The 25,942-nt window shown below is 44.2% G+C and overlaps 6 protein-coding genes across 16 annotated transcripts; 2 read left to right on the top strand and 4 right to left on the bottom strand.

Moving 5' to 3' along the window:
- The first annotated feature begins 684 nt into the window (after nt 1-684).
- Nucleotides 685-11,788, top strand: LOC120455281 (troponin I). Of its 11 annotated transcripts, XM_039641308.1 has the most exons (10): nt 686-830; nt 2,971-3,006; nt 3,646-3,834; nt 3,999-4,127; nt 4,188-4,311; nt 7,995-8,095; nt 10,592-10,635; nt 10,701-10,842; nt 10,972-11,014; nt 11,484-11,788. In XM_039641308.1, coding segments are annotated over exons 2-10 (789 nt in total). In that variant the 5' UTR covers nt 686-830; nt 2,971-2,991; the 3' UTR covers nt 11,486-11,788. The 11 variants fall into 11 exon arrangements, with proteins under 11 accessions (XP_039497249.1, XP_039497248.1, XP_039497240.1 ...); XM_039641315.1 differs by lacking the exons at nt 3,646-3,834; nt 7,995-8,095 and adding an exon at nt 6,966-7,066 and having other exon boundaries at nt 685-830; XM_039641314.1 differs by lacking the exons at nt 3,646-3,834; nt 7,995-8,095 and adding an exon at nt 4,908-5,008 and having other exon boundaries at nt 685-830.
- A 431-nt stretch (nt 11,789-12,219) lies between these two features.
- On the bottom strand, nt 12,220-13,873 carry LOC120456697. Its single transcript, XM_039643662.2, has 3 exons — nt 13,324-13,873; nt 12,788-13,262; nt 12,220-12,718 (listed from the first exon to the last, which is right to left on the bottom strand). Exons 1-3 carry the CDS (start codon nt 13,686-13,688, stop codon nt 12,305-12,307), a joined length of 1,254 nt encoding a protein of 417 aa, XP_039499596.1. The 5' UTR covers nt 13,689-13,873; the 3' UTR covers nt 12,220-12,304.
- A 147-nt stretch (nt 13,874-14,020) lies between these two features.
- Nucleotides 14,021-15,419, bottom strand: LOC120456698 (transcription initiation factor TFIID subunit 8). The gene is made up of 4 exons (XM_039643663.1): nt 15,185-15,419; nt 14,690-15,124; nt 14,509-14,637; nt 14,021-14,451 (listed from the first exon to the last, which is right to left on the bottom strand). The coding sequence occupies exons 1-4, from the start codon at nt 15,330-15,332 to the stop codon at nt 14,177-14,179; spliced, it is 987 nt and encodes a 328-aa protein (XP_039499597.1). The 5' UTR covers nt 15,333-15,419; the 3' UTR covers nt 14,021-14,176.
- Nucleotides 15,420-15,808: 389 nt separating this feature from the next.
- On the top strand, nt 15,809-19,641 carry LOC120456595 (multivesicular body subunit 12A). The gene is made up of 7 exons (XM_039643504.1): nt 15,809-15,852; nt 15,918-16,032; nt 17,457-17,673; nt 17,736-17,891; nt 17,954-18,308; nt 18,376-18,597; nt 18,654-19,641. Exons 3-7 carry the CDS (start codon nt 17,468-17,470, stop codon nt 18,771-18,773), a joined length of 1,059 nt encoding a protein of 352 aa, XP_039499438.1. The 5' UTR covers nt 15,809-15,852; nt 15,918-16,032; nt 17,457-17,467; the 3' UTR covers nt 18,774-19,641.
- A 182-nt stretch (nt 19,642-19,823) lies between these two features.
- On the bottom strand, nt 19,824-23,801 carry LOC120456523. Its single transcript, XM_039643392.1, is given in 7 exon segments — nt 19,824-20,171; nt 20,173-20,245; nt 20,348-20,530; nt 20,592-20,697; nt 20,755-22,108; nt 22,357-22,680; nt 22,754-23,801. Coding segments are annotated over 5 exon segments (1,728 nt in total). The 5' UTR covers nt 21,941-22,108; nt 22,357-22,680; nt 22,754-23,801; the 3' UTR covers nt 19,824-19,991.
- A 308-nt stretch (nt 23,802-24,109) lies between these two features.
- LOC120456719 (3-hydroxyacyl-CoA dehydrogenase type-2) lies at nt 24,110-25,820 on the bottom strand. The gene is made up of 2 exons (XM_039643700.1): nt 25,669-25,820; nt 24,110-25,015 (listed from the first exon to the last, which is right to left on the bottom strand). Exons 1-2 carry the CDS (start codon nt 25,675-25,677, stop codon nt 24,257-24,259), a joined length of 768 nt encoding a protein of 255 aa, XP_039499634.1. The 5' UTR covers nt 25,678-25,820; the 3' UTR covers nt 24,110-24,256.
- Between the last annotated feature and the right edge of the window lie 122 nt (nt 25,821-25,942).

The following is a 25,942-nucleotide window of genomic DNA, read 5'->3' as shown; positions in this document are numbered from 1 at the left end:
TATTTAATTCCTTTAGTAATTGTTAACTTAAATATTTGAATTTTCCTAATCCTCCCAAGACTAGTTTATCATAATATTCTGTTCAGGGCTGGCGAAACACGAGGCTGCAATCAGTCGCCGCCCCTGATTTTCATTGCAGACCGACTGCACCGCCATTGCGTAGTCTCCCAACTGGAGCAAAACTTATTTTTATCCATTGCATTGAATTCCAAGCGGCTCCGTTTACACCAGCACACACAGCGGACTGCAGATACGATTTAGTGAACATAGATGCCGATACAGAGATACAGAGATACAAAGATACAGAGATTCTCCAATCGGTATTTTCGGAGGGGGTTTACGGGTTACAGTTCGGAGGGGGCGGGAGTTACGGCAACGGGATCGGAATCGAATTGGGGGATTCGGAAACGATTCGGGTCGCCACTCGGCAGCCGAACAGTTTTCGGTATCCATTTCGATTTTGGTTGGGCTCTGCACTGCCATGTCAGTATTGGGGGGTCTATTTTTGGACCTAACGCCCAGATACATAACCCCGACCCCCGAACCACTCTCGCTCTCTCTCGCTCTCGCCCGTTCGTGAAGGACGGTGGGCAGGTGGGCGGCTAACGGTTGGCTTTCGGAACATAACGGAACCGAGCCGAACGAGACGATGCGATACGATCAACAACGATCCGTATCCGTATCTGTATCCGTTGGATGGCTAGCCGCTAGAATATAGTCTGCCGTGGATCGTCGGACCGTTCAGTCTTTTTGTGTCGTTCAGTATCATCCGATTCGTGTGATCGACAGCACAGCCGAATTTTTTTTCTTTTTTTTCTAATTCCTTGAAGGTGAGTGCTTGAAGCGAAGCAACATTCAAAAAGCCAAGAAAAACATCACCATCATCGACAACGAATAACGAATAACAATGCAAGAACAAGCGGAAAGGAAAAACAGAAAACTGCAAAATGCAAATGCAAAGAAAAACAAATGTGCAATATTCAGTCCTTTCTCATATGGCATACATATCTGTATATATATATATATGTATTTATATATATGCATCTGGATCTGACTAAAATCGTGACTAAAACCCCAGAGGATTCAAACATTTTTTTTAACTATTTTTTTTTCCTATTTTTTTCAAGTGATACAAGTTACCAAGTGTCTAAAATTGCATCGAAATACTTTTCAACATCATTTTGATTTGATTTCGAAAGCTACTTTTTTCTTGGATTGGTTTGCCAATTACATAAGAAGTTGCCGTGTGTGTGCGTGTATGCGTGTGTGTGCGTGTATGCGTGTGTGTGCGTGCCGAAAGCTAAAAATGTATCCCGCAGATACAAGATACATTTCAAAAAAGCTCAAACCGCTCGGAAAGTGCCTGAAAATAGAACAAAGCGAGAACAAGAGATCCCGAGAGAGAAAAATCACACACACACACACGCACACATAGAAAAACATACACTCACACACAGACAAACAAACGCACAAATTATCTGGATAAATACTCTCCGAACATTTGGACTTAATATTCGATACGAATATCGTTGTTCCAATTTGACTTTTTTTTTCCGTGAACATATAAACAAATTGTACGGCAAATCATAAATAGCTGCCATATTTCTCGCATCCGAGATTCGTGTATCTATCAACATGTTTATTTTTAAATCAGACAGATACTAGATACAGCAAAAGCCATCCCATTCGCTCTCACTCTCAGTTGTATGCTAAATGGAGACTTCCACTATGCTTAAACTCGTTGTGCATTTCTCGCAGTGTACATAGCCGAAGGTCGTCATTGTCAGAACATTTTCACGCCTTACCTTCGCAAAGGTGCGCAAAAAATTCAAATTCTTGGGGCTAAATATACGCCTAGCTCCCTAGCAATTCGTTCATTTGGCATTGTAGGTGTGAAAAACAATAATGGGCCAACTTATTCAGATTTATTCGAATTCTAACAATATTTGCTTGGCAATATATACACGTTTTGCAAAGGATTAAAACTCTGTTACGGATCACTTTTTGAGCCTTTGTAACTTAATTTAGTTTATTTCCTATGCTCATGGGATATTGAATCCGTTAAAATATTACTTCTAAAATAACTAGTAGAAGTTATTTACAGCAATACATGCACTTTGCAAGGTGTTAATTCTTTGGCATAATTTCAGTAAAAATGTATACATATTCATACGCCTTTATTTCTTGCCCATAAAATTTTCTATTATACGGATAACCTAGCAAATGGAAGCTGAAAAATTGCTGAAAATGTTTGCCCAATGTTTACATAAAGATTTCCAATATTTCCAATGCCTAAAATCCGTATAAAATGTCTAAAAGGGTTATTAGTGAGTTCAATCATCTGATGAAGTATGCATATGTAAAAGTAATTGTATATTATCGATTGAACTTTTAGCCTTATTTTAACGAAAACACATCGTATAAAAGTTTCCATTAACAAAATCAGCTGGCTGAGATCGGTCAGTTGGGAAGTGCTATTCTCTCTCTACTCACCTGAAATCGGATATCAAAGAGAGAAAATACAAAAAGCCACAAAGCAATACATTGGTCTTTTTCTGGCAGCCAGACGCCCACGCCAAAGTAAATGTGCGAAAGAAAAGCTATCGAAGAGAGAGGGAAAATGATCGTTTGCTGGGGTTGCCCCCCATATACGGAGTTGACCAATGCTGCGTATACGTAATGTGCGGCATAAGCCAGCAATATTGCGCATACGCACTGTGGAACCCCGGTGAGATCGTAGGCGTGTGCGAATGGGAGAGAGAGCGACTGATTTATGGAACATATATATAAATACATATACAGATATACTTATATATATATATATATAACTGCGTGTATACCCACATATAGCCGTGTATATATAGGGCAATGGAAATGATGTCATCGAACATTTCCATTCCCATTCACCATTCATCATTAACCTCCAGTTCCAGTTCCTTAAGTTCATCTCTCGATTTCTCTTACTTTCAGTAACCAAAAACACAAATCAAAATGGCTGATGATGAGGTGAGGTGAGTATCGCTAACGGCCCCCCTCCTGCCGCCTTTAACATACGGTTGATTAACCTTTGACCCTCTTCTGCAGTTAACTATTTTCGGGCATTTATCGCAAGCACTGTGTTGAAACATGGAGATGATTTGGACGGGATTACCCCTGACTGGATGTGTATTGAGGTAAGCAGAGTTCCCGAAAGATCCAGAAGCATCCACTTGCAAATCCCCCACTTGCAACCACGCAACATGCAACCCAAGCCTTTCTTTGCCTTACTCTTGCTTTCACAGGATCGCTGCGCTTTGCAACCCTCGGTATCCCAGCCATTTCTTCCTCTCGATCAAGGAGCACAGATAATGATAACTGTCAAGTCTGATTGAAAGCCATGTCTGTTATCGTTAGTGTGTGTCTATGTCTCCGTGCCTTGCTCTGTCCCTTCATTGTAATCGGTGCGTTTGTGCCTGGAGAAATTTGTGATCTATTAAAAGTAGTTTCAAATCTATGAAATATTAAAGGCAAACTCTCATATATTTTGAATTTGATTCAATAGCTCATGTATTTACTTTCAAATTTGAACCATTTTTCTCCGAGCAAGACGTACTTTTCCGAATTTGAGAACTGCAACTAACCAGGATTTCTTTACCTTGATTTCAGAAAAAGGCAGCAGCTCCGGCCGCAGCTCCAGCGGCGGCGGCCAAACCGGCGGCTCCGGCAGCAGCCCCGGCGGCCAACGGCAAGGCTGCTCCGGCGGCCAATGGAAAGGCTGCTCCTGCAGCCGCCGCTGCCGCCGCTCCTGCCGGTCCGCCCAAGGATCCCAACGATCCCAAAGTGAAGGCCGAGGAGGTACACTTGTGTACGTGTGTGCCCGTTCAACTCCACGTCCACGTCGAAGTCCAAGTCTCGTGCTGTGCAGTGCTGTGTTCAAATATCATATCTAGTGTTGTGTCCAGTTTTGGATGTGAGCTAACCGTGCTGATACCCAAATTGTTCGTTCGTTTGCTTTGCAGGCTAAGAAGGCTAAACAGGCTGAGATCGAGCGCAAGCGTGCTGAGGTGCGCAAGCGCATGGAGGAAGCCTCCAAGGCCAAGAAGGCCAAGAAGGGTTTCATGACTCCAGAGAGGAAGAAGAAACTCAGGGTAAGTTGTAGCAACCATTTTTTGTATAAGAGCCTGCTAATAAAATCCTCCCACTTGCAGTTGCTGCTGCGTAAGAAAGCCGCTGAGGAGTTGAAGAAAGAACAGGAACGCAAAGCGGCTGAACGTAGACGCATCATTGAAGAACGTTGCGGCAGTCCCAGGAATCTCAGCGATGCCAGCGAAGGTGAGTAGCCTCGGTCCTCGAACCGAATGGTTAAGATCCCTGAACAGGCGAGGGGAAATTCCCAGAGAGAATTCCCTGCACCTGGTCACGGATCGAAAGTATAAAAGTTAAATAAACGTATAATTGAAATAAACGAGATCAATCAGTAAAACAGATAGGCGGGTTATACATGCAATATGTTGGAGTCCGCCTGTCGAGAAGCATAAACCAAAATCGATAACTGAAAGTTGAACAAGTGTCATCTATCGCATACATACATACAATACATACCACACCAACACGGTGACACCAAAAACACACACACACACATGCACACATACACAGGATAACCGACCTCCCACATCGGATCACATCGACGTCGCAGAGGAACCATAGTCTTATTATGCCTGAACCACTGTGTGCAACATGTATCTAAATGTGTCTCTATCTCTATCTCTCTTTTGCCGCACCCATGCCCGTTAAATATCCAATCGATCCACACACACACACCACAACCACAACCACAACCACCACCCCACTCCAACACAACCAACACCCCATCCACAACCACAACCAACTCCGAACCACTCCGAAAATATAAACCCCATTGTGAACAGACACACTCAAATCTCTGATCAAGCAACACTATGACAGGATTAATAAATTGGAGGACCAGAAATATGATCTTGAGTATGTTGTTAAACGCAAGGATGTTGAGGTACACGAACACCACCAACTTTTTATACGCCATCTAAATACGCCTAAGTCTATCCTCGATCAAAATCAAAAGCTAACGCTTAACCACTACAATATAAACACCTTCTGTCAGCTGTCTCTTTCTATATATCTAAAACACTATCTCACTCTCAATCTGTTTAATGTATAATACACTCTATATTGTATGTTCGTGAAAAGTGTTATTTGCCCAGGCACTAAAAACTGTACAGAAACTCAATAGCTCAATTAGCTCCGTATGCGTATCCGATTATACTCACCCGATTAATGCAGGTCTCTTTCTATATGTCCCTCAAGTGAGGATGTGTTCTGTTTAAGAAGGAAAGTTTAGGTGCCATTTCTCGTGTAGACTAGTATCACAAAAAACACACTCACCCACTCCCACACCCAGAAAAACCAGCACACACACACACAGTCAAACAACACCTATCCAGATACAGATCGAACCGTTTTGATAACCACACTTCGTTCCGCAGATACTATTCAGAGTGTTTGTAAGGACTACCACAGTAAGATACTGAAACTGGAGTCCGAAAAGTACGATCTCGAGCACGAGGTAGCCAGAAAGGATTATGAGGCAAGCAGCTCCGGTTTCCAATAGTTTCAATCTCTCGCAGATCGTAGAACATGTCGATAACTATCTAAATATATAGAACTACTTCACTAGCCGAGGCAGCAGCACAACCAGCCCAAAGATATATGCAAATATTTCGGAGCTCTATATACACTAGTGTGTGTGTTTGTCCGGCGGACAAAACAAAAAAAAAAAGACTAAGCACTTCGTAGAAACCGTAGTTAACACCATATACTTTTTGAATCTAGTTTTCATTTTGGGAGAGAGCTGTGCAAACGAGGCCCCCCCAATAATATCGAGGTGTTTTTGGCACCCGAAAATCGTATATACCATATAGAAAGTAGAGATCTAGTCAACGCAGCTAATCCATAGTATAAGAGCTTTAAGATCGTACCCAAGTTGGGGGGATCGAGAATAACTACGCTGGCTTTACGTACTAATAACCCAAGCCGACTGCAACAAGTGCTGACAAAACCTATTTTTGATGTCACCTTATTTGTGGGTTTTTTGCTTTTTACGGCTTTAGCTATAAGCTTTTTGTGGCTACAAGTTTTTTGGCTTTTTTATTGTAGCGGAAAACACATGTACTATTTTTTGAATTTTTTTAAGGCTTCTACTAATCCACCAAAACGAAATAGTTTATTATGAAAAAACGAAACGGTTAAGATAGGGAAAAGTACTTTACTCTAGTGTGACCAGAGCTTAGGCAAACAGTCATCTCAGAAGTACAGTCACGCACGAACAAACAAAAGACACTGACACTCTTACAGACACTTCATGTTGCACCAAGAAACGAAAGCACAACACTGTCTTACACTTAGAACATTTGTAGGTGATAAAGATCGAGTTCAATCAATAACTTTATATTAATCAAATCTTAATCTAATCCTTCTTTTTCTCGAAAACGCGCCAACCAATCACTCGAACAATCAAACAAACCAAAAACGAACCACCAAACTCGAATCGAAACAAATAATGCGTCGTTGTCGTCGACTCTATCCGTCTCTATCTCTATCTCTCATTCTATCTCTATCTCTCATTCTATCTCTATCTCTTTCTGACCTTATCTAACTTTGTTTCTTTGACTATATCTGTCACTATCTCTCTAATTTCATGCCACACCTAATCTTCTCCCTACAATCTTACTCTCTTTCTCTTCACTCTTCTGTCTATACCTCTTCTTTCACTCTATATCTATCTCTCTTCTTTGATCCGTTACTCCCACGCACACATACAAACAAACACCAATACCAACACACTCAAAAATACATACAATACCAATGCAAAACGAACACTGTCGTTAAACGTCAACCGTTTACCGTTCCGTAACCGCTACTGTTACCGCTACCGTTACCGTTTACCGCAGCCGAACTGCAAACAATATGCAAACAATATTGGCAACGCGTATACAGTTTGGAGGGCGATAAGTTTGATTTAGAACACGTGCAGAAAGTCAAGGCCCAAGAGGTAAATTCCCCAAAGATTTACATAGTTTTGCCATGCACCCAAAAAAAAAAAAAAACGAATTCAAAAAAAAAAGAAACCAAAATCGAATGTTTTTTTCTTTCTTATCAAGCCAAATAAAATATATAAGATATTTACATATATATAAATCGATTATTAATCATAACTCTACTTTACGATTATGCCCTTGATTTAATTATTTGATTTCATTTCTAAATATTTCCTAATCATATTTTTAGTTTTTTACTGCGATACTTCTGTTCGTTTACCTAATTTTGATATTGTTTTAACTGCGCTAAACTACAGAAAAAAAAACGAAATCAGAGAGATCTTCTCGCATCGGCGCGTGCTTCAAACAGTCCGGTTTTTGGGGGGAAATAGTTCCCGTTCCGCCGTGTATATAGCCTATCCGTCCGGAAACGGGAACCGTCTTCCCCCGCCGTAACCCCCAAGCCAGGTCTTCGGTTCGCCGGAGTGGAAGCTTGTAGCAGAAAATAATGAGGAACTACTTATATTAATTGTCAAACCCAAATAATAAGTCTCAGTTTATCAAGATGCTCATGGAAATCACGCGTATCCAATAGGCCAATAACGTAAACTGTAACGCTCGTTTCCGTTTCGTTTCGTTTCATTCCGATCCGATTTTTTCCGTTTCATTCCGTAACATAAACAGTAAGAGAAAACCAAGCCAAAAATCGAAGAATAAAAACTCATCGAACACATAACATCTAATGAAGCTGCGAAACAACAAACGATAAGATATCGATAACCAATATTGCGATAAATCAAAAGCAAAATCTATAAACAGTAAATCCAATCATAACTACTATTAGTCATACGTAGATTTAGAACATTACCAAACGTCGAACGTCGATTTAAAGTTTAAGTAAAACCAAAAACCCAATCTCGAAAAATACAAATATTTTTGCAGGCGAATTGCAAGAGATTTGCGAAGAGTATTACGAGCGTATGTATATTTGTGAAGGCCAGAAATGGGATCTGGAATACGAAGTCAGGAAAAAAGACTGGGAGGTACTGCAACAATTTCAATTTAAATTTTCCAATCGTTCTCAATCAATCAATAAATGTCAAAACTCTGAATACAAAAGAACAACCAATCAAAAAAATAAAATATTAATAAGACCAACTCACCCAAGACAGAATGCAACAAAATTGTATCAAAACTAAAATCTTATTTGATTATCTAAAGTATTCATTTGAGTTCTAGTATCATGTTCGTTTCCGTTCCGTTCAGTTCCGTTGTTTCTTTCTTACTTGTTGAATGCGCATCTCAAAAAATATGTCTCTTAGTTTGTATCTGTTTTACTTGACTGTTTCACAAAACAACAACCACCTCGTGCCCCCCTGCCCATATATATATACAGAAGCATATATGTGGGTCTCTGTGGGGGCGCACAATCGTGACTATTTATTTGTACTACTCCCTGTTTGATTTCAATTTCGAGTTCCTAATGCCGTTGTTACTTACGTTTAACTCAAAAACTCCAGACGGAAACACGTATCCGCAGAGAACGCGAGGATTGCCAACCTGACCAGTCAATCTTTATCGAATCTATCGAAAAGTCTATTCAACTTGAAGTGTGACCAGATGTCGTGCCCAGTGAGGTTATGTCCGAAAATACACATAGTGAGGTTAAGTCCGCTATCAAGCACACGAACAAACATGTCACATGGCACCTCCTCACTTCCTCTTTGCAAAAATATCAATTTAACTGGCAATCCAAGTATGCTCATTAGTCACACTACACCCCAGACAACCAGAATCACAAACAAATCGAACAACAACAAGAAACAAGCAACAGTTATGTAGTATTAGTAAATTGCACAATAGTTACAACAACAGCAATATAACTAATTTGTTGCACCATTTGTGAACTTTGTTTTGTGTGTGTGTTATTTCTCTTTTTTTCTTAACTGTAACCAACAATTTGTTTGTGCCGCTGTCGACGCGTTACGCCATTACTCAACTGAACCACAGTCTGTGCGTCCGGTTCACAAACACAATTACAACTTAAAATTTACAAGCACAAAATTATACAAGCACACTAGCACAAAAGTACACGATCACAATTTTTGAACAAAAAAAGGAAAAGTACAGTCACGCTCACACGAAACGCAACGCACGCAAGCACGCAACATTTTGCATGCAGCAGCACATGAAAATAAAAAACCGAAAAATAAAACACCGAAGCGACCGACAAGCAACAGCCCACAAACCACCAATCCCGATCAGCCACGCCCAGTACTGTCCACTGCCCACCGCACTTCATTGTAAATAATGTTTGTGTAAATTGATCCCATCGCCGCTCACACTCTGTCTCCCTCTCTCTCTCTCTCTCTGTCAGTCTTTCAATCTCTCTCTGTTTCTATCTCTGTTTCTTTGCCACTTTACTCTGTGTTTCTATACTATCCTTTCCGCGAAAAGCCGCAAAAAAAAACAAAAAGCATAGCTGAGTTCCAAGTTGAAAAGCATAAAAGCCAAGCGTCGATTACTTCTCTATTGAATCACTTAATGCTAGTCCACTAAACGTGATATACCGATTACTGATACCGTTAACCGTTACACGTACCCGCCAAAATGCCAATTGAAACTGCGTGCGCAGCCGAACAAACAAATCGAAAAAAAAGAGAAACAAGAAAGCAAAGCAAAGCAGAAAATGCAACACAAAACAAAAAATCGAAGGGAGCAAGCAGAGGAGGCTGTAATTAGTGTTCCGATAACGATTACGATAACAATATATACAAATACCGTTAAGCAGTACCTCAGCCCAGTCGCCCTATTGGGTTTCAGTTTCGATCTCAATCTCAATTTCCGTTCCATTTCCATTGTAGTTGCAGCTAGGCCAACGTCGCTCGTTCCGTCTCACTCACTCCGACTATCTAGCTATCTATCTCTATCACTTGATCACTCTGACTATCTGTCTCTGTGTAGTGTATATATGTATAAACGAACAATACTCTTTATAAAACTACAAATAAAGCATTAAAGCAAAAGCAATCGACATTTGGATGTTATGCTGTTCAAACAACAAGAGACGCGATTAAAGCGCCAATCTATTGAACCACCAAACCAACCAATCGAACCGAACCGAACCGCAACCACCATATCCTCGTCTCGCTCCCACTAGGCAGTTTAGAACGCAGAGAACTTGGCTCGCTCGCTCGCTCGCTTACTCGCTCTCGCACTCACTCACCCACGCACGCAAGCATGCCCTAGTTTTAGCACCTGGTACTTAAGACTTAGTGGTAGTGCCCATGGTAGAGTATGCTTCTATGTCTGCAACCCATGTTTCCTGTTTCCTGATGTTTCCCATTGCATGCGTAGAAGAACCCCAATTTAGTGAAAAGAAAAGAACTTCTTCTTGCAGCATTTTGATCTTGATAGTTGCCCGCCGTAGCTGTAGCTTTATGTGTCGATAGACCGATTGACAATTGTCGATGAAATCATATTAATCGCGAACCCTCTTTCTTTCCAACTCTCTCAACGTGTTTGGCGTCGTACCACAGATCAACGATCTCAATGCCCAAGTTAACGATCTTCGCGGCAAGTTGTAAGTACAATCGAAATAATCGACAAGAACGCGATAACTAATCGACTGGATTCGAATGCTTTTAGTGTCAAGCCAGCCCTGAAGAAGGTCTCCAAATACGAAAACAAATTCGCCAAGCTGCAGAAGAAGGCCGCTGAGTTCAACTTCCGCAACCAGCTCAAGGTGGTGAAGAAGAAGGAGTTCACGCTGGAGGAGGAGGAGAAGGAGGTAAGTGGGGAATTTCCCCATTAAATGGGAACTTCTACGTCGGGGGGATATACAATTTCTAATCTTTATACGGCGATGAACGAAACACTTCACCAATCTTTATATCTCTATCTTCTCCGTGACGTTTAGAAAAAGATAAAAGATGCCGCTGTGCTAAATAAGGCCAAAAAGTGTAAGAACCTCAGTGTGTGCGTGTGACCCAGATCCTTCTGTTTGCCTTGAGCACCTGAGTGCACCTGCTCTATATCTTTCTCTCTATATCTGTTGTCGCACACTGATCTGTCTTTGTCTTTCAACGATCGTAGCTGTCCCTAGTCAGTAGTTCTAGTCACACACTTTCTCTCTAAATCACACGATTAAGTTACAATAGACTCGATGTGGGGGATGTGAATTTGATTGCTCAAAATTAACCATGGAAAATGTGAACTCATTGCACTCAAAATCGATCAAATCGAGCATCCCCACCATAACAATTTAGTTTGGAGCACACGTCACTTGTACATGTAGATCACTATGTAGTTCTTAGTGTCGGCACCGAGCATCCAGATGTTTTATGTGGCCATTGGCATGGAACATGAACCTACTAATACCGATTTGTTTTCTCCTCTATTCCGCCATGATACCCACATCCGGATGAGCAGAAGAAGCCCGACTGGTCCAAGGGCAAGCCCGGAGATGCCAAGGTGAAGGAGGAGGTTGAGGCCGAAGCTTAAGTGTCCACACGTCCACTAGTGTCCACTGACCCGTGACTCCCGCCCTAAACAATAATTGAAATTATTTACAACAATTATCTGAAGCAATACAATTTATATAAATCTATTAATATATATATATATCCGCAAATATATATGCATGTATATATCTCGCCATATATATGTGTCCACAATGGATTTGATCAAAAATGAAGTCAATAAACAACAACAGCAACAACTAAAACAACTCAAAATCAAACTCAAACTCAGACTCAAACTCAAACTCAACTGCTATAAATAATTCAGATCAACGATTCAAAACTACAGCCAAACATCTGAACACCTTGATGAATTATTTATTATATTTCATTATTTACAAATTATATTTTTTAATGTAAATTAAATTAAATTACAAAAAAAAAAAAAAAAACAAACAGACGGAGTCTCGCACATTTTTTCTCTATAACATTCTATATATTTCGATTTTCGTCCGGCACCCAAAACCATCAATTCCACACAAACACTCAGGGGAAATAATCTTTAAAATGGTTGAGATTTTCAGGAGGGGGGATAGGTTTTCGTAACATGAAAGCTCAGTCTCCCCTATGGCCGAAAAGTAATATTTTTTTTTAAATTATTTTTTTTAATATTTTAAAATAGTTTTTAAATATTTGACACACATGTTTATTGCATATTGTGTTGTAATGGTAATAATGCATTTTTAAAGGGTATCTGATAGAAAAAAAAAGTGTTTACGAACTATAAACTGTCTAGTCAAACAGTTTCAAATCGTCCAGACGTTTAAGGATGCATTTAAGGCTCTCCAGCGTGCGAGTGTTTCCTTCGAACATGAGCTGCACCTTCTGCCTGGCGAATGTCTCGTCGTGAAAGTTCTTCAGAGAGTTATCCTCGGAGTCCACACCGATCATGCTCATCAGCGGGAAAAATCCGAAAGCGACGAAGAAACCGTAGGCCTCGCGCTTCCTGATTTCCTCCATGATGTCCTCATAGCTGGGCAGGTCCTTGGACCAGGGCAAATGCTTCAGGCACTCCACCAGAGACCTGTAGTAGATGTCGATGAGCTCCTGCCGCCGGTCACGAAGCACCTCCAGTTCCAAGCTGGTGTTCAGGAAGTAGTTGATGTCGAAGCCCAGGCTGCCGTAGAAGCACAGCTGGAAGTCAATCTAAAGTGGCAGTTAAATGGGTGTCTATAAATCAGTCGATACGGATGTAAACCAACATTTTATACTTACAATTTTCACCTGCTGCACCGTGTACTCCGCATCGTACTTGAAGAATATATTGTTCACCCAAAGATCGCCGTGATTGAGGACATTATGGTTGCCGCGCAGTGGGTACACCGCCTTCAGGACTCGATCGGTGAAGTGCTCGTGGTAGCGGTAGAGCTTCGTGGTGATCCCACCGAATCCCTCACAGTCACCCACCAGGGCGGCCAGTTTCAGGAGCTGAGTGCCGAAGAGCAGCTTGAAGGGCTCCGACTTGATGGCATCCATGTGGAGCAGACCGAAAGGATAACGGTCCACTATGATTTCCGGCTCCCGCTCAGCCATCACCATGGTGAGCGCATGGTATTCGGCCAGCTTGGCCAGCACCAGAGAGGCGTGGTCAAAGTCCAGGCCCAGCTGGCGGCACTTCAACTGGTAGCCCTCGGCGCACAGGTCCTCCAGGATGATCGTCTGCTCCGGCTGGGTGGTGGAGTAGTAGTGCCTGCAAATGAAGAAACGAGAGTTACTCGTGGATCTAAGGCACTTTGCCGCTTGGAACCCACTTGGGAGCCAAGGTCCAGGTTCTGGGGCTCTGCACCGCCCTCCACATGAGTGCCTCCAGCTTTGGCTTGATGTGCATGTAGAAAAGGGTCTCCTTGTTGTAAATGTGCAGGCGGGCTAGGATGGCCTGCTTCTCGTCCGGCATGGACTTGACAATCAGGGATGTCTCCAGGACGCAGTTCTCGGCATTGCGATACTTAATCTGAGCGCGGTAGATGTTGCTGCAGTAGTTCTCTCCGCCACGCGTAAGATTGGTCAACTGGACACCGATAACCTGCAGGTTCAGCTGCTGCAATCCGTGCTCCAGGGTGCGCCTAAAGAACTGCGGCGTGAGGTACAGTGGTGGCTCCTCCAGTGCGTCCGACATTGTGCATCCGTAAATTGCAATTGTGACGGTGAATAGCCGGCTTTTTATGCAAAATCTCGGAGAACACTTGTCGATGCCTCATTTGTAGTCTAATTGATCTTAATGGACAGGGCACGACTGGACCTTCCTCAATTGCCTTGATGGAAGTGCATTTGCCGCTGGATTAGCGGTTTGCAGATTGAAGAACATAGCCGATTTGCAGATGTTCGAGTGCAGATCGTGTGGTTGGAGTACAATTTTATTTTCATACTTAAAAATAACACTTAATATTGTGCAATTTCTAAGAAGTTAGTCCTATACATTTTTTTCAGTTTCAACATAAAGATTTCAAATATGTAAGTATAATAAAAAATATATTAGTCCTCCAATTTTAAACTTAAACTACATTATAAATTTTATGAATGCACATTCCAGTGCAACTGTTGAAAGTTGCACAAAAAACAGAAGTGCTTACAATTTCTAACCATAATTTAAAACGCATTCTACTCTTAAACGCAAATTTTGGTTATCTCTAGAGTTGAGGGCGTTGGTATCGTAGGCGCTGTGGTGGCCAGACTCCTGCTGGGCATAATTCCGGGTGTGGGGCCAATTTTGGATCGCTTGGGCAGTGTAGCCGCCCGCAAATACGGATTATCAATGTTGGGGTTTTCCAAAATGGCCTTGTTTGTGGTGGAATTTGGCTTGATCTCCAGCTCGGGCTTCTCCTCCTTGGACTTGTCGCCATCCAGCTCCTCGTTTTCGCTATCGCCCTCTTCGCCGTCCTCTGAAAGAGTAAAAAGGGTTAGTATTTCTGGGAGCTGCCTTTTTGGGAGAAGCGCACCTTTGCTAGGCACATCTTCCGTGCGATTGGCCACCAGATAGTGGTACTCCAGCTCCTCGAAGTCAAACACCTGATCTGTGGGATTCAAAGCGGCTGCATAGGGAGGAAAGGCGGGTTTGCAGGCAATTACTGGAAGAAAAAGGTTATTAAACGTTAACTGAAATATAATGATGCCTCTTACAAGGAAACATGTTGTCCTCGGTGGGAAAGAGGTTGTTCGTCTCCGTGGTCTTGCAAAGGAATTTAGTGAGCGCCTTCTCGATGTCCCGCTTCTGGCAGGCGGCCTTCTCCCTAATGGCCTCGTACTCCGTAACCGGCTGCTTGTGCGTGGGCGTCCGTATGTAGGCGTGCGGATCGGGCATGGGCGGAAAATAGCTGGGCACATAGTGAGGATGCGTGGACTTGCTGCCCGCCTGGAGCAGGCTCAGCGGGCGCTGCTGCGTCTGCTGTGGCGGCAGTGGAACGGGCACGTGCGTCTCCTTGCGCATGTACGGATCCAGGCTGGCGATCGAGATGCCCATGTTGATTAGAGACAGACTGACATCGCCAACGGTGGGCATGGTGCGACCACTCAGCTCGCAGTAGTTGTGCGCCGAGTTGCCAATCTCCCCGATCACTGGAATAGCGTGCTAAATAGTTATCATGGCCTAAAATGGCAATTCCCACATCCACTTACGAGCCTGCATCATCTGCGTGAGCGTCTCCAGGCACTGGTTGCTCGCCTGGCCGGCGCCCTTGTCCACCAGCAGCTGGGACACCGCCTTGTTCAGCAGCCGACGATACGCATCCACATTGGGCACTGTTACCGCCTCCACCTTCTCCATGGAGACAGTCTTTAATTTGTTTATGCCTAAATAAAAACCGAAATTAATTTTGCCCCTATAGCGGCTAGTGATGGAACTGTTGAGCACTATCGATTACTGCTATCAGGTGCTATGCTGCTCACGAGTTCTAGCGGAACTCCACTGACTTTTTCAATGTTTCAGTAGAAAAAAAAAATACCCATAGTTAAAAGCAAAATTAACTAATATAAATCTTAATTTTGCCGTTCTCAAGGTTGAAAACATGCCACAAAGATTGTTAAATTAATGAGACTTATTGTCTTAAACCTTATTTAACAATTTTTATTGAAAACCGTTCATCTTTAACTAATTTGTAGTGAGCTGAATAATTTTATAGAATTTGAAATATGAAAATATGATGGGGTGCATCCATCGATAGTCGGTAGTCGGCTAGGAACAATCGATATGTAGAAAATAGTGAATCGCAGGTGCACCATCCCGAATAAATCAGTGTAATTTTTGTTGTTCCTTGCCAAACAATAGAAGACGAAGGTATTCGATAGTAAGCAAATATAAAATCGGGCGACCGGATCGGGCGTAAATCGTTAATTGTTCAATTAAATGCAGTTAATGACGCGCCGGCCTGCATAGTGCGATCGCATAGTCACCGAGTGGACCGTGGCCCCCTGGCGCTATAGTCGTAATCCGAACCCGAATCGCTCCATCGGGAATCGTTAATTGTGTACGTACATATATATATGGATGGATGTGTGTGGATGCTGTGTTGACTAATGTTTTTTTTTCGAATGGGGTATAGTACAAATGTATAAATGGATGGGTGGGGAGTTGGGGGTGCCACTCGAGCTTCCTGGCAATTTGCACTTATAATTGGAATCGTGTGCGGCCTTTTTCGAATGGTTTCTATTTTTAAGCTCTGTGTGGTGCTCCACTTTGGTTATCAGCCGGAGTTTCCCCAGGCTTTTCCATATATGTACTATCCGTAATCCCCTTTCTTTGTCTGCGCGCCAAAGCCAAAGAGTTTCCATTTCGAAACCTTAGAAAGTGTGTGCACAGGGAAAAAAGATCTTAATTAATGATCGATGGGGTATTATAACTAAGAACATAACTAACAGCAGTTTATAGTAGTGGATATTATATTTTTAAGTTGATGTTGTAGAATATAGCACAGCTGTAGAAATAAATCAATTATTAATAATAGGGTGCACTTTTACGTAATATCATATGATAAACTGAATACAATTCTCTTCATTGATCATATAATGGCACCTGTGACCTTTTTTCTTTTTCTCTTTTTTATCAATATTAACGTCATACAAAAACAAACACTTCTTTGTTTATTTGTTTTGTTTACGGCTTATTCTTGGTTCGACTTTTGTTTTGATTTCTTGTAAACGAGCTTTTATTGCATTTTGCAGTGGGTTTTTGCAGTTGCTGGATGACTCAGAACTGCCGGCAGTCACCTAACTTTGTATATCTTATCAGTAATTTAATAATAAACATATTGACAATCAGAGAACCGAAAAGCTATAAAAATAAGAGTCATCTTCTCTATATTCAATTGTAAAGTGCGCACTCGAACGTGCGGCTGAGTTTGTTTACTTCACTTCCTCGGATACGTGAGCATGTGAGTGGTCAAAGAGAAACTCGGACCTGGCCCTGGTGGGGCGACCTACAAAAGAATGCCATGCAAAAAACCCAGCAACACGATCATGAATCACTGGTGTGGGGCGGGAAAAAGCACCACCAGATCACCATCAACAAGACCACCACCACCACCAGAAATTAGATATAACTCGGTACCGGTACCGGTTTATATTTCAAAGTTGTTTGTGCTGCTGCATAAGTAGTTTTAGAAAATTAATTAACTCTTTTTTCATATCGGTTATAAGTATTAATATATATTCGTTTACTGACTTCCAAGAAGTTCATTTTAAGTAATCTCAGTGTCTTATTTGTTACCGGTTAGGCCAAAAGCTCAACAAGGTGAATCCAAACATCCACTTTCCCTCCATAAATTATACACATAAAATATTTTTTACTAAACTTGCATATTTTGGAGACTAATTAGTTGATTTACACATAAAGAAAGTGAATGACACCCACAAGCCAAGTTAACTAATTGTTCTGTCTGTGATTTTGCTGCAGGAATCCGAGCGATGAACAAGGTGGGCAAGCACATCCAAAGCGGCATCGGCGGGGCACCAAACTCGGCATTGTCCACGGCGGCTCTACTGGGTACTCCGCTGGAGGCGTCCAATGGAGCCGGGTCGGCCAGCACCACCAATGTGTTCAATTCCATTATGAGCTTCCTGCCGGACAATCGACCCATCACCTCGCTGCACATCGTCGAGGATTTCGAGCGGTTAGTGTGGAGTTGCCCGTGAAAATGTGATTTGTCCATACTAAAAGCTATTTTTGTTTTAGCTGCCCGAAGAACTTCAGTGCCATTAACCGCACCTACGACCAGGATTCGGATGCGGACCTATGGCGCGACTACAGCCTGTTTGGACGCCAGAACACACGCTACCTCTGCCTGTCCAAGTCCGAGGGCCTGCCGGAATACGTGGTGGAGACCCTACAGTGAGCTCTTAACTCTTTGGATTCCATCTCCCTTCGATGAATGCTAATTATTTTGTTTTCAGAGTGATTTCGGATAAAACGCCGCCGCCTAAGGAATTCTCTCAGGTCTCCCGCACTGCCGACAGTGATCAGAAGGCTTGGCGCAAGCGGCAGGTGATCTACAAGCTCTCCAAGCGCGGCACTGTGACCCAGGCGGTTACCGACATAATACTCTGCTCCAAGTTGAAGGCAGCGCCCGATGGCTTTAAGCTGGCCGGCGATATCAATGGAGTGCTCATCTGCTACAAAACGAGCGCGATCCCAGTGCGCCTCTCGCCACCAGTGCCAGGTGTGGGAGTGCCAGCTCCAGCCACCTGCGAGGTGGAGCAAGCCCTGAACCGCCTGAATCTCCAGGGTCAACGCAACTCACGTGGACCAGTAAGTCGTGCTTCTTGTTAATCCCGTCTTCAACTACTGACAATTGCTTGTCCATTTTACCAAGCAGCTGCCACAACCACCGACTGAACACCATGACTATGAGGAGATCCAAGCCAATTATCAAATAAACTCGCCACAGCGACCGGCGCCACCTCGGCCGGCGGGAGTGGGTTCCGGAGGAGGACGCGGTACTTACGGCGGAACGGGCACCTTGGGCACCTACACTGAGCTGGAGGGAGTGCCTTTCGTCATGGACGTTAGGCTGCAGCGCAACCAAGCTGTGAATGATGTGAGTGAAGCATCCAATAGCTATATACCTCTCGCTCTAATTCGATATTTGCATAGATACCTACACTGCCTGAAATCTCTACGCTGCTTAAGTCTCTGGACTATGACTTTCAGCTGGAACGTCAGATCTTGTGCACCATGAAATCATCGGCATCTAAGAACCCGTTTTTTAAGTAAGAGTGCAAAACTTTCATCGGGAGCATCGCAAATTGATTGTTGGGCAAATGTAAACAGCAAAGCAACAGAACCGGAAATGAGTGGTTTTTATATTTAGTTTAGCGTAAGCTTGATCCAATCGCATAATGATGCGCATGTGGCAGCTGTCATAATAAACCCAGTAGTTATTCAGTTGAAATTAAGTTCGGAGGTCCCCGACCCCTTAGAGTAAAATATGTGTAATATTCCTGTGCCTTCGATATGTATCTAATTTTGATGCTTGCCCGAGCAATCCATGCATCTCAGTTTTGTAAAACCCCTCATTGGAAAGCAACCGAATCAGAATCCTACCTATTTACATCATAGAAATCATTCATATACATGCATCGATTAACCCCGAATTGTGATCAGAAGAGAGCCAGCGCAATGTGTTGTCATTAATTTAGAGGCGCTACATCAGATGGCTTTACGAGTACACAACACATTCGCATATGTATACCGAAAGGCCCACGCATAAGATATATGTACATATGTACACCTACCATATATGTCCAAAAGTGTAATGTTAATGTTGAATCAAGTCCAGAAAGCGGACTGCTAATATAAACCTAGTACATACAAGCATATATCTAATATATATATATATATACACGTTTATAGGCCACATAGCACTTAAAACCAGTTGGTTTTTAAAAAAACATATATCTATTACATATTAGATCTAGTGACTATTAGACTGTATTGCAAAATCATAGATTCTTCCCAACTGCCTCCGTCCCCGTCACCCCGCATTCCCAGCTCCTTTCCGCCCACCCCAAAAAACACCCCACCACGTTATAAAGCAGTTAAAATAGAAGGAAAATATATATACGCCCGTGCAAATACAATATTGAGTCTTCTTTCCTCTTTGGATTATTCAGCGGCAGATGCGCTTTGGGATAAACGCTGCTCGGGTCCTCCCGGAATTTCGTAAAACCATTTGGGCATTAGTCAGCATGGATGCAGTTGAAATGATTATTGTGAGTCATAGAAAGGAAATCGAATTGACCAAAAAAATACTAATTATACGCTTTGTAAAGGTGGAAACCCTTTTAGTTTATTAAATATAAGTACAAAAGTTAGTTGATAAAGTAAAAATAGAAAAAAATAAGTTTAGGACACAGTTGCTAGTGGGCCCTAAAGTCATTCCATATGTACAGTGCTCTCTCTGGCATGACGGATCCATGTCATTGGCCCAGATCAGAATAGATTGTGGAAGAGCAGGTCCGGCTGCGACAGAGTCTTCTTCAGGTTGCGCATGCTCAGGCGGCGGCGATCGGCGGTGCATCTGTAGGCGACGTGATCGGGATTGGGATCGGAATCGTTGGGAATGGGGACAGGTGTTGCAGGTACAGTGGGTACGGGTTCAGGTTCAGGTTCAGGATGTCGAGTGGTTAGCAAAGCGATCGAAACAACGGCACAGTAGGTGAGCGGTTTGGATGAGGCATAAGCGGCTGGGATTCGGGTTTTGTGGGTAACAGTAGCGGGCACCCGGACACCAAATGGACCTTCACCTGGGAGACTGGGGCTGCTCCTCCTCAGCGGGGCTCACTTACTCGAATATGCGCCCCTGGTACTCGATCATCAGCTTCACGCAGTCGGCCAGAGTTTCGCCCTCGCGCAGAAGTTGCTGGATGTCCTGCATGTGGATGCCCTGCGGCACCGTGTGGAAAATCGAGGGCGTCACCGATATGGACAGCGTCTCCGCGCTGATCTGCTGCAGCGGCACCTTGGTTATTCTGCAATTCACCATGTATATAGTCATGTGCGACGGAAATTGTATTATGGTGATTCACTAACCTATTGAAGTGCCCGAAGATGTAATCCATGGTGTCCCGGTTGCTCTCCGGTAGCGAGCGAATCAGTCTTTTCAGGGAGTCCAACTTCACAGAAAGATCGGTTAACACTGCGGGTGGGAGAGGATTACAAACAGGAACTTGGAGAGGAATACTTTCAAGCTTACACCACTGATTGGGCTGTCCAATGAAGGTCTTGGCCTCGTTGACACTGACCAGCGGACTCTTGATTTCGCGCAGGAAGAGCTTCAGCACACCGGTCAACGTGTGTATGTCCACGTCCGGCTGACGCAGTGAATCATAGTCATTGGCGTCGATGCTGAAGCGCAGCGTTTGGATTTTATTGTAATCGCCGCACTGACGATAGATCCCCTCAATGGGCTGCGTGGATCTGCGGTACTTTTGCTCGATAAGATCGCAGCAATCCACGACGATCCGCGGCACTGTGCGGTGCTGGTCGTGCTTAAGAACCATCTCCAGGTCCGTATCGAAGCAGGGCTCGTCGAAGAAGATGCGCTGTTCCCGCAGCGTTTCCACGCTGGGTCTGCTCTTGAACCAGTTGGACAGGTTCATCCAGGCGACCAGGCGCGAGGGTCGGACAATGGGACTGCCATGAGCAGTTCGCTTGCCAGGCGCTGCAGCACCGCCTGCTCCTGCGGAGCGTGGTTTATCCTTGTCCCTCTCCCTGTCGCGTTCCTGAAGCAGTTCCGACAATTGGCGACTCATTTCGCCCACCTTTTGCTCCAGCTCCTGGCTGTATGTGGTCTGGACGAGCAGATCCTGATTCAGAGTGTGCATACGCTGCTTGAGATCGTGCCAGCGCTTAGAGCAGCTGCTGCAGCACTCCAGTCCACTGCGGCGATCCCTGCCTGACTTGGACCTACCCACCGCCGGACTGCCGCCAGAGCTGGAGTTCGAAGAGCAGACATCGAGACTGGTGTTGGACACCAGTACAGCTGTGTTGGTTGAGTCGTCCAGGAACAGGCGGGTCAGATCCTTGGTGCTGCTGCTCTTGAGTAGCGCCAGCTTGTTGGGTCTGGTTTTCAGCTCTCTGAGAAGGACGACCGCCTCGGGCCGCCCGGAATCCTGTTTTCCCGCCTTATCCAAGGTGCAATTGGAGCCACCACTGCCCTCCAGGCGAAACAGAGTGCCCGAGGTGACGCTGTGGCCGCGCATATAGGCGTGTTGGGCCTGCGACGATGACGATGACGTCGTGGAGCGATCGCGAAAGCAATTCATCAGGGTCTTTCCGGGCTGGCGTCTCTCGTGTGCCACGAATCCCGCGGCGCCGATTACAATATGCGCCGAGTCTGGAGTTCCAGGCGTTACTGGCCGCTGACTTGTTGTCTGCATGATGCTGGGTTCGGCTATCGGGTTCCCAACGCTCTATCCACTCTGGCTTCTTTTCGATTGGCCGCACTTGGGCTTATCGCTGCTGGGTGAGGCAGCTGGCCAGTGGAGAACCCTTCGTCTCCTCCTCTTGCTTCACCGCCCGTTGCCCAGTGACGTCAAGTGTAGGAACTGTGCAAAAAGAAATAATCGTGTTTATAATTAGTTTATGACCATTGAATTTAAGTAAAGATAGCAATACACAGTGGGCACTGGCAACTACAAATTGTGTTTCAGACTGGCTCTATAAAAGCACAAAAACCATTAAAAAATGGATGAATATAACATGACAATGAGCCAAACTAGTAAAGCGATATGAATTAGAGTTTCTCAATAGAAGTCGTACTCTTTAGTCGGTGCACACTGTGGTAAGCACCCACCTCTTCCGCTTTTTAAGAGCCTATTCCTGCCAAATCACACAATGCTGCCCAATGAAGTTGCAATTGCAACAGCAGCAACACCTTGCACACCAGTTGACCACAAAACACTTTTGGGGCTTCCGATTATGAGTTTTCCTGGGGTAATCAAACTTTTCCTTCGGATTCGGATGACGCAGTATCAGAGGCGCGATAGCCGGTCGGTCATGGATAGTGGATAATTCGCAGGCAGCTCCGATTTCAACTGACTGGCTGGGGCGAGCAGTTGGAATTCTATAGGCGCTTATCGCCATTCCAATTGTTCCACAGTCGCAGGCCACTCCGACACTCCAGATAAGATAGCAAGAGAACCAAACAAATGCCAAAGCACTCAGTACACATATAAATAAATATAACTTACTGTCGCAGAATTGACGTTTATGTGTGAAATCCATTAGAGAAGTAGCTTTTCTCCCTATGCCCACGATATACGAGTATATCCCACATTCATATCGCTCTGTTTTCACTAGGCAATCGCTCCTGTCGAGCTGCCGACTTGGACTTTGGCAGTTTCTGGGTAACTGGGGCAAGTCAGGCCCTTGACCATCCCATGGAGATATAGCCTATCGGTCGTGATGGGTAGTGTAGTGCTTTTTATATTTAGGAAGTACGAAATGCCCAATATCCGGTGGTGATTAATCGCAAATAATGTGATAGGTGGCTTCAAAGTGGTGGATCATGATTAGCCCACATAAAAGTGTATGTTTTAAATGGTTCATTTGAGCAGCATTTGAGCTCTGCTGAAGTTTATTCTAATCATCTGGAGACCTCTTCATGGATTTAGACTTTCTTTCTGTCGTGCTACTTTGTGTCCCTTAAGTCCTGCACATTAGACGAATCCCACGCCTCAGGTCTTGAACCGGTATCTCTAAGCGAAGGGCAGGCTATCATCGTGCTTGGTTCACGCTGTTTACCAGTTTTAAACGCAAATCGCGCTGAAGAGGCCGTTGTGGTCCTCCAATAGCGCCAACTTCTCATGATAGCGGGAACGGGAGGCAAATAGCTTGCCCTCCCGCTTGTTCTGCCGTCAGCGCCATTTCTCCACAGGGAGCATCGGTGGACGCAGTAGGCTGGAAGGCGGGAAAAAGTTTAGTTTGGGGATCATTAAAATATCTTGCTGGATCCTGGTTAGCCCATTTACGCTGGACTACAAGAAAACGGTCTAGCAATCGGTGTGTGACTTGTCCAGCAAATGTCCTTGTTCTGCTTCTCTTGAAATTCAGCATCATTTTTGCTGGGGATTCCTTCCATTTAAATTGCTCTGCTCTTGTGTTCTCCAGGGTCCATTTTCCTAGACATCCTCCTGATCTCAGCCAGCACAGCTACAAAGTTCCCGGCTAAGCAGAGCTGATATGGCGGCATTATCTTTAGGAAAGCGATTTTCAAATGGACGTTGTTTACATTTACAAAAGGAGCTGCCAACTTGCGTGAACAGTCGAAAATTTATAAAGGGCACTGACTTAGAGATACCCTTTTATTCAATAAATATTTTCGCTCTAATCTATCATTCTATATATAAAATAAAAATTGATAATAAACTAGCCTCTTATTACAAATACATGTTTGGTGTAGAATTAATTTTACAAATATAAAGTCTGTAATAATATTGACCTCCACCTGTTGCAATGAATACTGCAGCCCAATACACTCCAGTTACCCACTAACCGGCTGGCAAGAAACCAGTGTTGAAAAGCGACAGGCAGACGCGCCTCCAAAATTTTCAAATGTGACAATGTGTGTTTAATAGCAATTATTACATAATTTCGGGACAGATAATAAAACTTTTCAGCTTAACCACTAGACAATAGATAAATGCAAACTGATCGAGCCACTTCCAGAGATCCAAGACCGCGCGCAGCCTAATCTAGGGCATCATGCGCAGGGCGCCATCGATGCGGATTACCTCGCCGTTGAGCAACGGATTCTCGTAGATGGCCTGCACCAGGTGGGCGTACTCACTGGGCTCGCCCAGGCGCTGCGGGAACGGGATGGACTTGGCCAGGAAGGTGCGCACCTTCTCAGGCAGAGCGGCCAGCATGGGGGTGTTGAACAAACCCGGTGCAATTGTGCAGATACGGATGCCCTGGGTGCTCAGGTCGCGGGCAATGGGCAGTGTCATGCCCACCACGGCTGCCTTGGAGGCGGAGTAGGCCGCCTGACCGATCTGGCCATCGAAGGCAGCCACCGAGGCGGTGTTCACGATCACGCCGCGCTGTCCATCCTGGTTGGGCTCATTGGCGCCCATCAGTCCGGCGGACAGACGGATCACATTGAACGTGCCCACCGTGTTGATGTTGATCACCCGCTGGAAGTCCTCCAGGCGGTGGGCCACGTTCTTGTTGAAGTTGTATGTCTTCACCGCGGTGGCCGTGCCCGCACAGTTCACCGTCAGATCCAGTCGACCGAACTTATCCTTGGCCGTCTGCAGGGCGGCACTCACATCCTTCTCGGAGGTCACGTCCACGGGCACGAAGACCACCTTGTCGCCCAGCTCCTTGGCTACTTCGTTGCCCTTGGAGGAGGGAAGATCGGCCAGGATCACGCTGGCGCCCTGCTTGGCCAGGCGCTCGGCGGTGGCGCGGCCCAGTCCAGAGGCTCCTCCGGTCACCAGGGAAACGGCGTTCTGAGAAAGGAAAGGAATGAACTTAGCATATACTTGTTGTTGGCGGGGATCAGGTTGGAGGAATTTTTGGGAACTGCCAGAATATTGTAATCTAAAGCACAAGAGGCTAAAAATGCACTATATTCCATTTATTCACTACACAATATCAATGTTATAAGAGTTAGGGCTACTAACAAAATAGGCTTATAGAATTCAGAATGTACGTCCTGATGAACTAAGATCTTTCACTTTATCTGGCATTCAACATCTTGCTAATATAATTGGCATTAACATAAAAAGCTGTCTGAAAAAGTATATTTAGATATAGAACGATCCTCACTTCCGGATAAAAGCCAAACTAAACTCATAGTCCGATGCCGGTTTATCGTATTCTTAGCGAGCAGCTGACAGGTGCGTTTTGTGTCCAGCTCCCCGATAAGCAGCAGGGTGTTATTGTATAACTTGGGGGGGGAAGTAATGCTAATTATTGGATGGGTACAAGGTACATCGCTGTGGGCACAGATACAGTTATTTATGGGACTCCATGTTTATAATAGACACGAGTTCAGATCCCAATTGGACTTTGTACCCCGGCCGCCGTGTCATCGCTCGCTTTTACTGCGCTAATTCCCCTATAATCGCTATGTGATCCTTATTTACAGCACCCCACGTACCTTGATCATTATTTTTCAGACGAGTTGTGTTGTGGGTGCGAAAAGCGGTGGTTACTTAGTGCTCGGGAAAGCTTTTAAACAAAAACTTGTTAAACGATTCGAAACCGTGCAGTGTGACCGTATATGCGCCGGCACGAAATACGGCCAAAGAATACTGACTAAGAGGACTCATCTCATTGTTCTACTTTTAAATTTCAGTTGATTTAAAATCATAAATTTGGTTATAAGTAAGCAATTTCTCCTTTTTCAGCTTTTAAGATTATCAAGCGATTTC

The sequence above is a fragment of the Drosophila santomea genome, chromosome X (assembly GCF_016746245.2).
Source record: "Drosophila santomea strain STO CAGO 1482 chromosome X, Prin_Dsan_1.1, whole genome shotgun sequence".
Taxonomy (NCBI): Eukaryota; Metazoa; Arthropoda; class Insecta; order Diptera; family Drosophilidae; genus Drosophila; species Drosophila santomea.
The sequence above is the reverse complement of the archived record's forward strand: the minus strand, read 5'-3'. Positions and strand labels throughout refer to the sequence as shown.

Coding starts and splice junctions, on each gene's coding strand:
- LOC120455281 (XM_039641306.1), top strand. Junction 4,128..4,187: donor AGAGGAAGAAGAAACTCAGG/GTAAGTTGTAGC, acceptor TCCCACTTGCAG/TTGCTGCTGCGTAAGAAAGC. Junction 10,636..10,700: donor AACGATCTTCGCGGCAAGTT/GTAAGTACAATC, acceptor GAATGCTTTTAG/TGTCAAGCCAGCCCTGAAGA.
- LOC120456697 (XM_039643662.2), bottom strand. CDS start 13,688: ATGTCGGACGCACTGGAGGAGCCACCACTGTACCTCACGCCGCAGTTC. Junction 13,263..13,323: donor ACCTGGACCTTGGCTCCCAA/GTGGGTTCCAAG, acceptor CTTCATTTGCAG/GCACTACTACTCCACCACCC. Junction 12,719..12,787: donor CGGTGCAGCAGGTGAAAATT/GTAAGTATAAAA, acceptor CTGCCACTTTAG/ATTGACTTCCAGCTGTGCTT.
- LOC120456698 (XM_039643663.1), bottom strand. CDS start 15,332: ATGGAGAAGGTGGAGGCGGTAACAGTGCCCAATGTGGATGCGTATCGT. Junction 15,125..15,184: donor CACGCAGATGATGCAGGCTC/GTAAGTGGATGT, acceptor ACGCTATTCCAG/TGATCGGGGAGATTGGCAAC. Junction 14,452..14,508: donor GGAAGATGTGCCTAGCAAAG/GTGCGCTTCTCC, acceptor TTACTCTTTCAG/AGGACGGCGAAGAGGGCGAT.
- LOC120456595 (XM_039643504.1), top strand. CDS start 17,468: ATGAACAAGGTGGGCAAGCACATCCAAAGCGGCATCGGCGGGGCACCA. Junction 17,674..17,735: donor ATCGTCGAGGATTTCGAGCG/GTTAGTGTGGAG, acceptor TTTTTGTTTTAG/CTGCCCGAAGAACTTCAGTG. Junction 18,598..18,653: donor GCAACCAAGCTGTGAATGAT/GTGAGTGAAGCA, acceptor ATATTTGCATAG/ATACCTACACTGCCTGAAAT.